At 45.2% G+C, this 12,493-nt stretch overlaps 2 protein-coding genes across 2 annotated transcripts; both read left to right on the top strand.

Moving 5' to 3' along the window:
- The first annotated feature begins 126 nt into the window (after positions 1-126).
- On the top strand, positions 127-7,533 carry LOC124653163 (chaperone protein dnaJ 11, chloroplastic-like). The gene is made up of 2 exons (XM_047192262.1): positions 127-191; positions 6,853-7,533. Exon 2 carries the CDS (start codon positions 6,864-6,866, stop codon positions 7,284-7,286), a length of 423 nt encoding a protein of 140 aa, XP_047048218.1. The 5' UTR covers positions 127-191; positions 6,853-6,863; the 3' UTR covers positions 7,287-7,533.
- Positions 145-1,807, top strand: LOC124653357 (chaperone protein dnaJ 11, chloroplastic-like). Its single transcript, XM_047192453.1, has 3 exons — positions 145-191; positions 230-241; positions 1,363-1,807. Coding segments are annotated over exons 2-3 (420 nt in total). The 5' UTR covers positions 145-191; positions 230-240; the 3' UTR covers positions 1,782-1,807.
- Positions 7,534-12,493: the final 4,960 nt, after the last annotated feature.

Genomic DNA, 12,493 nt, shown 5'->3' with positions numbered 1-12,493 from the left:
CCGCTCTCTGTTTTTTATCTGTCTAAAACTAAAGCAAGGAAAATTAATCCCTCTTCCTCTTGATTTTGCCCTGTTAGAATTGACTGAAATGGAATTTTATAAGAAGCCCGTTGTATCTCACTCTCACCTGCATACTTCTCCTCTTTCTCTACCGAATTCTGCATTCATCGACCCAGAGCCGCGGTCTCGTGATTCATCCCTCCCTCCGTACGTCCCCGCACTTTCCTCTCCTTCTCCGCCATGATCTCCGCCAGGGGCGGATCCAGGAATTGAGCATAGGGGGGGCGAAGAACACAATGACCATAAAATAGGTAGAACACGAAAAATATCAATTATTATGTCTACTAATTTGAATTTAGATCTACGATCTGGGCCTATCAAACAAGTCAATAATCATGTCAATGTTGATGTTTGCAGCAATTTACGTCCCAAAATGTATATAACCATGTAATTGTCGTATATTATTACATGTCGATCTAATAGTAATCTCGAAAGAAAGTCGACACCCATTTTATTTCGAAACATGTCTTCATAAACTTCATTTCTGAAAAGGTTTGATCTATGGTTGCAGTTGACCAATGGCCACATAAAAAGCATCTACTTTGTAATGTTAATTCATTGTGGACTAGCATTTTCAGCAGTAGAGGTGGAGCTCAAACCAACTAGCTTGAAAAAATTACTAATTGGCAGTGTACTCTTCTTCATGACAAGCAACTCTATTGGTACAAAATAGTGAGTAAACTATTATAACTAGCAAAACAAACTAGCACATAGAAAGTATTGTATTCAGTAATTAAACTGGAACGTAGCATCTGCAGTACTTATACACCAATACCTTGGAGTGATCAGGCTAGGAACAGAGCGTGGCGGCGTGATCTGCGCGCGCCAGGTCTTAGTTGTCGTCGACATTTGACAGAAAAGTGTATGTAACACAGTTTCGCTAATCACTGATGCAGCGACCAGGGTCTGGCAGCGACCCTCGAGTCCTGTACCGCTGTACGGCCGGCCGATTGTGTCATGGCGGCGGCGATGCTCAATCTAGAAAGCGTGTGCGGCTGGTCAGCGGGCGAGGAGGAGAATATGATCGACGGATCGAGTAGATGGGTTTCGTAGGCAGCTATGCTAGCACGTAAGAGGAGTTGTGGCCTTTGGGCATTGCCTAATTGCTTTGGGTTTGGCCCATCAGATAACATGCTAGTCTGCTCGCTTAACATGTGGATTAAGCCTTGTGCAGTTGTGCTAATGGCCGGAGTATTAGGACTGATACAGGTATACAACTAGTGGCCCCTGCTGCATTTCGTTGGGGGTGGCCGAACCATGGGGGTGGCCTGGCCACCGCTCGCCCCCCCTTGGATCCGCCTCTGATCTCCGCGCCTCCTCTGACGCAAGCCCCGGCGGCTTCAAGCTTCGCTCGGGCCTCCCGCTGCTCCTCCCGAAGGGCGACGGTCCGGTGCGTGGTGACCGTCGCGTCGGCTCCGGTCGGAAGGTGCACGCTGTACGAGGTTCTGGGCCTGCGCGCCGGCGCGACGGGCGGCGAGATCAAAGCCGCGTACCGGCGCCTTGCGCGGGAGCTACATCCCGACGTGGCCGGCGCGACCGGCGACGACGACTTCATCCGGCTCCACCACGCCTACGCCACGCTCTCCGACGCGGACGCCCGCGCGCGCTACGACCGCGACGTCGTCGCCAACGCCTACGCGCAGCCGCCCGCCTCCAGGCCGTCGCCGCACAGCGTCTGGGGACGGCCTCGACGGACCTGGGAGTCCGATCAGTGCTGGTAGACATAACCATGACCGACAGCTTTTTGTTCCCGTGAATACCTCACTACCTCAGGCCACCGGCGCCCTGCGCTCGCTCGCCGACGCCGCTCACCATAGAATTTTTGTTACGGTGACCCGCCCATGCGTCTGTGCATGTAACCTCCTCCTCTTCTCCTTGCTTTTCTGATTTCTGAATGTGCAGAGCATCTTCAGAAACATAGATATGTACTTAGAATCAATCAGCCTGTGTTACTGATATGTAATAGCAGCAGCAGCAGTCTGATCTTTCGGTTTGAGTAAAATCTAATCCCTTCTTGCCGATGCCTATTATGTCTTGCGGTTCGACATTATTTTCCGGCGAGCGATGCCGTCTCTGTTCCTTGGCTGGCAAACCAGGATTGACGACGACTTGCTACCGCCGTGTTTTTTATTATTCGATGCCAGCGCAGCTATTGCCAATTGGGTGGGTAAGGGTGGCCTCAAATTTCCGCAGAATATTCCATTCCGTTGATCATCATGCTTGCCGTTTCCCCCTTCTCAAGTTTCAAGGTCAAGACATCATCCACAACTGGCGGCTCTTCGTGCCGTGGGTCAACCTCTTCGCTCAAGGTTAAACCTACGAGCAATTGGAATAAGAGCAAGTACAATAAGTTCAGCTGATTATAAGGATTAAAATAGTATATTATTGCTTAGTTGGAGGAGAGAAAATGAGAAATAGGAGGAATGGACTCTTATGCTTCTAGACACTTTGTAGCTCAATTTTATAGAATTGTACTACTTTATCAATGCAGCTCTAGCACGTGCTTCTAGACACTTTAGAGCCTCCAAGCGGGACAAAAGGATCGGAGGCCTTTCGAGTCCTGCTGGGAGCCCTTTTGTCTCTGCTAGAGACACGAGCCGGGACATAAGGTCCAACCGTTCGTTTCCGCATGGAAATCGATTCATCTCGGCATTACTGCACACGGAAAACAGAGAGAAGCAGAACGATCGTTCGCACCGGAATTTGCATCGCCGCCGGCGCCATGACTGGCCTTTTCACCTCCCTCTCTCCTATATACATGGCTTGTTCTTTCTCAGATCTCCATAGCCACCAAAACTGCACCATTAGCAACATCTCTATCTCAAAAAAGAGCCCGGCCGGCGCCAGCCTCTCTCTCCCGCCCCCGGCCGGCCCTCTCTCGAGTCTCTCACGAAATCCAAAATGGTCAAGCTCGCGCGCGCCCTCGACTTCCCTCGATTTGAAGTCTACTACGATTTCATGGAGAAGATGAATTTCAAGGTCACGTACACCCTCCGTGCGAAGAGGGTGGAGAGGTGGACCCGCGCCGTCAAGAGGGATTTCCTCGACGCTGTGGAAATCAAGGTTATTTTTTCCAAGGCTTTTGTTATCAAAGATATGTAGCTTACAATTTAGAGATATCATAAAGCATACAAAATCCCAATGGCAGTTTTTTCTGTGTTTGAAGGTCGTGGGCTTGGACTGCCAGTTCACCAACCCTCGCAAAGGTAATCAACGTGCCACCGTCCTGCAACTCTCCGTCGTGCAACATACTCTGGTCTTCCATATTGTGCATGCCGATGAAGTGCCACAACTGCTCATCGATTTCCTTGCGGACAAGAACATCAAATTATATGGCGCAACAATCCACAATGATGTGAATATGTTGCAGACCTACAGAATTATTATTCCATCTGCGATCAACCTTCAGCAGATCCTCCATAACCCCGTCCCAAGAAAGCAGACTCTGAGTTTGTATGATTTGGCAAATCATTATATTGGGACGGGTCTCGAGCAGAAGAAGAATTTTAATTATAAGAAGAACAACCACCGAAGACCGCCAAGGAATTAGAAGAAGAGACACTGATTTTTGGATGGGGTGATTTTCTCTTGAGCCATAAGCAACTGCAGTATGCCGCTCTCGATGCTCGCCTCGGCTTCGAGCTGGGTAGGAGGCATTTCCGGGCACTTGGCTACAATAGTCGATCGTCTCGGACTTAATATTTATGAGTAGATGCATGGTGGTGTGGTGTGTGGTGTCGTGTGTGCCTTCTATGTATGAACATATGAATCTTCGCGATCAATATATTAAATCTTTCTATTATATTGTTATTTAAATTCCTCACAGTTTTGGACATATTATTTATCCAAATGCGATTTACAGATTCAAAGATATTAACTATGCCATATCTATATCTCTTATAAAGTAAAATCCCACTAGAGGTTCATTTAAGTTGTCTATCTCAACATGCAAGCTATTCACATCATCTATTTTATTACCCATCCAACTTTCCATGTCATCCCCCACTAGCATTCATTAATACTCTACATGTAAGCCACATCATCTATTTTTAAGCCATCCAATTATCCATATCATCAACTTTTAGCCGCCAACTACATAACCATTTGAAGTCAGTTTTTTTTTTAAAGTTAGCCTCTTAACTATTTACTCCAATTGAATCATGCATGTTCCTACAAATAATATCCTATTCCAATCAACTTATATCCTTTTATTTTTTACAAAATAGAGTTATCGGAGAAATTCCCGCTGCAACGCGCGGGGTATCCTTCTAGTTATATGAATAATGGATATGTTATTTAAATTCCTCACATACAGTACTATGGGCATAACCAAGCAATTTCAAACTGAGTTAAGAAGTGAGCCTAGCTCACTTGGTTAGGGAAGTGGATGTACAACCCAACCACCCAGGTTCAAGTTCCCAGGGACGCGAATTTGGGTTCTTATTATTTAAAAAACAAAATTACTATAGGGCTTCCCCTACCGTATTCCTTTCAAAAAAAAAATTTCAAACTGAGTTCATATATTGCACTTACTATACTGATACAATGTTAAATATGGAGAAAGAACTATTATTTGATAAGATCTTTTGAAGTGTTACTTCTTAACATTGAATAAGTAGACTCTTCCCGTTTGAATAGATCAAGAAGAGGTCATCAATAAGTAGACTCTTTCCGTTTGAATAATGCATATATTATTTGCTAATAATATTAATAATGAATAATGAATAATGCATATATTATTGGATAATAATATTAATAAATGAATAAAAATAAAATTATTCCATATTCAAATTCCTCACATTTTTCTACTAGTTATGCATATATTATTTGTCCACTTGCGGTTTAAAGATTTAAAGATATTCAAATTCCTCAGCTATATTATTATCTTATGTTAGTATTTACAACAAGGTACAACCACATTCGCGGGAGCATAGCAGGAAAGAACCAAGAAATTAAGCGTGCTGAAGGTGGAGTAGTGTGAGGATGGGTGACCGACCGGTCAGTGACCAAATCTAGAATTTGAGTGTAGATAAAGTGTAATTAGTGTTAACAATGGTGCAAGTGAGAGAGTAACGAGTCAAACAAAAAGAAAAAGAAAAATGAAAATAAACATGAAAAAGGATAAACGGAAAAATAAAAATAAGACAAAAGGTCCTCCAGCCCAAACCCATGCATCGCAGCCACGTGGACTATATATCCTGGCTGGTAAGCGGGCCGGGACAAAAAGTTGGGACAATAGGCCTGTTCTCCACTAGTGTGTCATCACCTCATGTGTTGAACTTTTGTCATGTTTTAATTTTCTTTTAGTGCCAAATGTCAAGTTTCCTTCAAAGTCAACTATTGTGCCCTTCTTTTTTGTCGCCACTTCTATTTTTATTTGAGGTCGCTTATTAATTTATCCTTACCAATATAAAAATAACGAGTTGGACATAATACTTTGGATCTAAACAGTCTACATGCTGAATGTGTTTTGATATTTTTTTTATCTGATGACCCTGGACAAATGTCTTAATTATACTTAATTGCACCAATTTCATTTTTATACATTGAGCCTTTCCTTGCTACATATTTTTCCTACATGCTACTCTAACAACATGATCCCATTAGGCTCATTCCCGCTCCTATCGGCTGTCTCTGATGCTTCTGGCAGCCCCGCTCAAATAGTACACATATGCATTTTTCCTACATTAGTGGTTTTTTTTCATCACGTGATGAATTAATTTGTACAACCGTTTTTAAAGCTTTACATCATACATTCCGTGGATTTGCATCATTTGTAATTTTTATTTGCTACAATCCTTATGTGCTTTTGCTACATTAGTACATGTTTTTTCTACCATGTCTCCGGTGAAGTCAAGTTTGCTACAATAGCACTTCTTTTTGTCACGAGGTCTTTGACGATGTCTCCGATGAGGTATGGTTTTGCTATAATTGTCATGCGTTAGTAGTATAAAAGTGTTGCTAAGAAGTCTCCAGTGATGTTTGTTTTGCTAGGGTGGCATACCTTTTTTTTTTCCTGGTGATGTCTCCGATGAGTTCTTTTTTGCAATTATAGCATCAAATTTTTGCTACAAGGTATCCGACGGTTTCCGGTGAAGTCTCCGGCGAGGTCTATGTGTTTTTTTGTGGTGAACTTTTTTGCTACAATCGTGCTTGGTTTTGCTGGCGTTACGGTTTATGGAGGAAAAGTGAGATTTTACTGGATTTATGTAAGCTCCAAATGAAATATTTCTTTTTCTACATTGACAATTTATGAAAGCAAAAAGTAGGAATAAGAGTTAGATGGATACGTGTCGCTCTTGAGATCCCGGGATAGAGGTTTTGATGCCCGGGACTGACACCGCTTCCCAATTTAAAAACAGGCATCTAGAGTGACAGCTTTGGTTCTAGATGCAAATCCGTGTGTTCTCCGCCGTAGCAGGAGCAGTAGTAGTGAAGTCGACTCAATCCGCGGGCGGCCGTCGTGATCGCACATGGCACCGCCCAAAAACCAGCCACAGCCAGGACTATTCCCAGTCTACGTGGAGCCGCATGAGAGGACCGGGGCGGATGAGGCAGAGGGATTGGGGAACACGGCCACATGACACCGACGTGCCAGATCACGAGGACGCTGCTGCTGACTCACTTCCCCATCCAGACCTCTCGCAAGAAACAAACCAGCTCGTTATAAAACCCAGCCCGGATGCTCCCATCTCACTCTCACCTGCCTCCTTCCCTACCGAATTCTGCATTCATCGACCCAGAGCCGGGGGCTCGTGATTCATCCCTCCCTCCGTCCCCGCACTTTCATCTCCTTCTCCGCCATGATCTCCGCGCCTCCTCTGACGCAAGCCCCGGCGGCTTCAAGCTTCGCTCGGGCCTCCCGCAGCTCCTCCCGAAGGGCCACGGTCCGGTGCGCGGTGGCCGTCGCGTCGGCGGCGCCGGCCGGAAGGTGCACGCTGTACGAGGTGCTGGGGCTGCGCGCCGGCGCGTCGGGCGGCGAGATCAAGGCCGCGTACCGGCGCCTGGCGCGGGAGCTGCACCCAGACGTGGCCGGCGCGGCCGGCGACGACAACTTCATCCGGCTCCACCACGCCTACGCCACGCTCTCCGACCAGGACGCCCGCGCGCGCTACGACCGGGACGTTGTCGCCAACGCCTACGCGCAGCCGCCCGCCTCCAGGCCGTCGCCGCACAGCTTCTGGGGACGGCCTCGACGCACCTGGGAGTCCGATCAGTGCTGGTAGACATAACCATGACCGACAGCTTTTTGTTCCCGTGAATACCTCAGGCCACCGGCGCCCTGCGCTCGCTCGCCGACGCCGCTCACCATAGAATTTTTGTTACGGTGACCCACCCATGCGTCTGTACATGTAACCTCCCTCCCCCCTCTGCTGTTCTGAATGTGCGTTGCATCTTCAGAAACACGATATGTGTAACATGTGTTATCAATATGCAATAGCAGCAGCAATCTGATCCTAGATTTGAGCAAAACCCAATCCCTCCCCGCCTGATATAACATTCGACGAAAAAAGAAAAATATGTTCTCGCCGATGCAAACTATGGATTGCGATTTTCGACGTTGTTTTCCGGCCAGCGATGCCGTCTCTGTTTCTTGGCTGGCAAACGAGGATCGACGACAACCTGCTACCGCGGTGTTTTTTTTTATTCGATGCCAGCGCAGCAATTGCCAATTGGGTAGGTCATGAGTGGCCTCAAATTTCCGCAGAATATTCCATTCCGTGGATGGAGCCATGCATCATGCTTGACGTTTTCCCCCTCTCTTGAAGTTTCAAGGTCAAGACATGATCATCCACAACAGGCGGCTCTTCGTGCCGTGTGGGTCCACCTCTTCACTCAAAGTTCAGTGTACGAGAATTTTAATAAGGTTTTTGCCAACCTAACATGCATAATAATGTTTACGATATTTTTATCTAATGTGTAGGTCTAATGATTAACTATGATTTTGTAGTATGTCAAAGCAAAATAATACAAGCGGCGGCTGCAGGAAATATAGTTTCGTGACATTGTATAATCAGCATACTTAGAAACAGCAAATTCACTTGTTTATAGAGAACTCCTTCCCACGCTCAATGGACATTTAGACTTTAGTGAAACTTGGTTTTTGTCGCCACTTCATCATGTGTTGAACTTTTATCATGTCCTAGTTTCTCTTTTAATGCCAAAAAAAAGTCAAGTTCCCTTCAAAAGTCCACAGCTCCACTCTTCTTTTTTGTCGCCACTTCTTCTATTTTTATCTGAGCTCGCTTGTTAATTTATCCGCACCAACATACAAATAATGAGTTGGACATAGTACATTAGACTTAAAAAATCGAACATATCGAATGCAGTTTAACAATTTTTTATCTGATGACCTTGGAAGAATGCCTTAATTATACTAAGTTACACCAATTTTAATTTTTATACATTGAAACTGTTCTTTGCTAGATATTTTTCCTACAAGCTACTCTAATAACATGGTCCGATTAGGCTCATTCCCTAGCTAAACTAGGACCGGGGAACGTCAAAGTAATGTTATCTAACATGTTTTATACAACAAAGTACTTGTTTCCAGCAGTTTTTTTTTTGCCTCGAGATTACTATTTGGAAAAATTGTATTCTCATGATTATGCACAATATGGTAACAATGTTGCGCTGCTACCTAATTTAGAGGTTCACAGTAACCGCAAAAAAATAGAGGTTCACATGCATTTTGTCGATGAAGTGAGCTTCCATTGAGTCAATAGGTCTCATCAGGTCACACTAAACAAGTTTTGGCTCCCATCCTTGTTTTTTTGGTTAGCAAAGCGGTAGGGAAGACCCTAAAATAATTTTAAAATAATAAGAATCCAAATCTACACATGTAAGGACTTGGATCTAATAAATAAGTTATACTCACCTCTTTTTGGCTTGCATATTCTGAACCTCTAAACCTATAAACCGGACTCTCTGATTTGATGGCGATGTTGTGGCAACCACTTCCTTTTATTAATCGCTACACCTTGGTACATGATGATTTGTAACCAACCCCTTTGGCCCTGTGATCCGAAGTTGAAGAAATATCACATCTAGACAAGAGCGGGCCCATTGATTTGACATTCAAGTATTCAAATATATAAAATATAACAAGACAAATAAAAAAATTGCGAAGAAATAGCTTTTGATTCCGGGAAAAACTAATTCACATGTGTCTTGTTACTCTAGACAGGTACACATTGTTTTTCATCTAGACAGGAGGAGTCCATTGTAATGTCACAGGTTTAGAGACGATCGAGGGGTAGATTTTAGAAAGGGATGTGCATTGCATTGTAATTTACGGGGAAATTTCGCGCTTTTAAACAAAAGTCGCATCGAAGGGGAACAAGTTTCTCTCTCGACACCTTACGGGGTTAGGGTTTCGAGAGTGCGACAAACTTGCTCTTATTCAACTAAACTAGGGTTTTGGAGAAGAGAGAAGGGATGTTGCATCACAAACTTAAGTTGCATGATTGAATTCAAAATTAAGTTGCATGATTGAATTCAAACCTAAAGTTGAATTTGAATTTCAAATTCAAACATCAAATTGTTATCTCATAATTCAAACTTGAGATAATTCAATAAACAATTATAAGTAATTAGGAATATAAATGGTAAAACAACTATATAAAGCTCATTAAGGAAAATTGGAGCTTTATTGATAATCACACACATAATACATTGTCTTTACAATATTCGGAATTGAAATATTGAATTACAACACATTACAAGAATTGAAGAAATAGAAAAAGTAAAAGGAAAATTACAAGTTATCTAAATATCCTAAATACTACAAGAACATCTTCACTTGATCTTGGACTTGATGATCTTCTAGATTATCTTGATCAATTACTTGAAACCTGCACACAAACACAACAAAAGAACTAGTTATGCCAAGTGGCAAAGCCACTTGGCAGGTTAAAAATCAAATGAAATAGGAGAGGATATGACCAAAGCTGCCGAGCTGATCATCTCACAGACAGAACCAAGTCCAAGTGCACAGCACTAGCACACACACACAGTTAGGCTGCTCACACGGCGGTGTGCATGCAGCACACCACACACACACACAGCTGGTGAGTCACAACAGGCTGCCAGGCCTTGTTGTCGACCAGAGATGGAGGTGGAGATCATATAAAGTCTCCACAGTAAACCCTAACCATTGCCATCGACGAACCGCACTCTGGTAAGCCACAAGAACAGCAAGAACAGAAGAACAACCACTGCTGTTCAACCATTCCACAGATACCAGAAACAAACCAGGAATCAAGGTTGGCAAGGAGGAGCAGGGCAAGCACATCAATCCATCCAGAAGCAAACCCTCTACACCAACACCCAATCTAGGAGCTGGAGTGAGGTATAAACAAGAAATCATGGGCAAACATCTGTTTTGCTCATAAATAAGCAAGTGCATAACATATTCACAAGCCAGAGGGTGTGATTACCCTGTGTGCATCATCATTTGGTGATCAAACCATTTGATGCTGGCAAAAAGGGAATTAAGCCAGAAGAAATCATCCCAGGGAAGAAATGGTCAAACCCATTGTGTTAACACTGAGGTAAACCAAAGAATCCAGCAAGAGAAAGATTCACATCCAGCCTACCCAACTCACCTAGCACTACATGGTTTGCTAACCATCAGACAAATAGGCAATTTGTGCCTATTCTAGTTTGTCAACAGGAAAGAGCACTGGAAATCCAACAAGGATTGCCCAGTGATGCATCCACAAAGCCACAACAAGCCACAGAGAGGGGGAGCTACCCATGACAGCATCAAAGAGCTGCCAGGGCCACCTCAACCCATAACCAACACTTTAAGCCACCACATCATCACCCGAGTAGGGTTCGAGTAGTGGGCTAGGGTACCCAACCAGTGGTTGGCATCCATCTAGCCCTAACAAATTCATTGAAATGATCATCACTGCAAGCAGTTCACATCATTTATCCATCTAATAAAGCAAGCTAATACAGATAAATGAACTACACAAGTAATCAAAGCACCAGAGTCTTGCGGATGATCCAATGGATCATTGCAAGCATCAACTAATGCTTGAACAAGCACCATCACACACCAGGCCAAGCCTGTGTGATGCACACACAACACACAGAGAGCAACAGTGAGGCACAGACATGAAACAACATCTCTCACAAGCAATTGATGAGCATATGATCTCAGAGTTTGCTAGCACTGGTTACAGATGGCTATAACCAAGCATATTAACAGTAATTAGCCAGCTACTGAAGAATTACAACCAAGCTATAACTGAATAAACGAGATACGTAATTAATGACTTTATGATTGTACCCAGAAGCACATCAAAGGCATGATGTACCACTGAATCAAATTACCCAAAGAGAGCACACATCACTCATCACTGGATAGTGCTGTTAAGCCAATAACAATGCTCAATTGAGCATGTTCATGAAGTTAAGCACAAGATATAGCACACCAGGGCACTGGCACTTGCCAAAGGCAAGGATCATGCATCATGATCAAGCCAGAGGCAAGTGGAGGTATCCACAGGAGAGGCAGGAGCAAGATAGCAGCAGCAGTAACAATTAAAAATTGAGCACAACACCACAGTAAGCTCATGAGCTAGGGCTCGTGAATTGCAACAGCAACTGATAAAGAAGAACATCACAAGCGCAGAAGCTAGGAATAATGGCAGCGAAGCATACACAGAAGCAAGCATCACGGCGAGCAGCACACGCGCATCCATGGCTAGCACAGCAGTAAGAGCGCAGCAGCAGCACAGCAACACATCACAGCAACATAGGCGCAGGCTAGCAAGGCGCAACAGCAGCGCATCAGCACGGAAAGCTTCTCTACAGGGAGAGCAGGCCGGTGGCGGAGCTAGTCGAACAGGAACAGAAGGAGATAGAGAGGAGGAGGCGGTAAGAACTTACAAGCCAGGCGAAGCAGAGACGCGCAACCGTGGCGGCACGGCGGCACACGCCGGGCTAGCGGCGGCGCCAGGCCAAGCCAGGCCAGGCCATCACCCCGCCACAACGACTGCTTCATCACGGCGGCGTCACGGCGCCAGGGACGCCGGTGAATGGCGGATCTCCACGGATCCAGGCGATGGAGGCGCAGTAGGGTTGGGGGCGAGCAGGAACGGCGGCGAACGCCAAATCGACGCGGACCCAGAGATGCGCCGTCGAGCGGAGGCTCGATTGACACCGACCTCGCCGACGGGAAGGGCCGGTGGCGGTCGGATTAGGGGCGGCGGCGGCGAGGCGACCGCAGCATCGCGAGAGGACGAGGGGGATTAGGGTTCTACGCGGGGCAGAAAGGGGCGAGTGGGCCGACCGAGCCCAAGTGTGGCTCGGGTTAGGGTTAACCCCACTGGGCCACCCTGACAGGTGGGCCCAGGGGTAAATGTGTCATTTCACATTTTAAAATAAACAAGAAACTTTGAAATTGAATAGAAAATGATTC

This window comes from Lolium rigidum, chromosome 1, assembly GCF_022539505.1.
Source record: "Lolium rigidum isolate FL_2022 chromosome 1, APGP_CSIRO_Lrig_0.1, whole genome shotgun sequence".
Taxonomy (NCBI): domain Eukaryota; kingdom Viridiplantae; phylum Streptophyta; class Magnoliopsida; order Poales; family Poaceae; genus Lolium; species Lolium rigidum.
Note: the sequence above shows the minus strand (reverse complement) of the source record. Positions and strands in the feature narration are given on the sequence as shown.

What these genes read in the sequence shown, in the direction of transcription:
- LOC124653163 (XM_047192262.1), top strand. Translation starts at nt 6,864, where the DNA reads ATGATCTCCGCGCCTCCTCTGACGCAAGCCCCGGCGGCTTCAAGCTTC.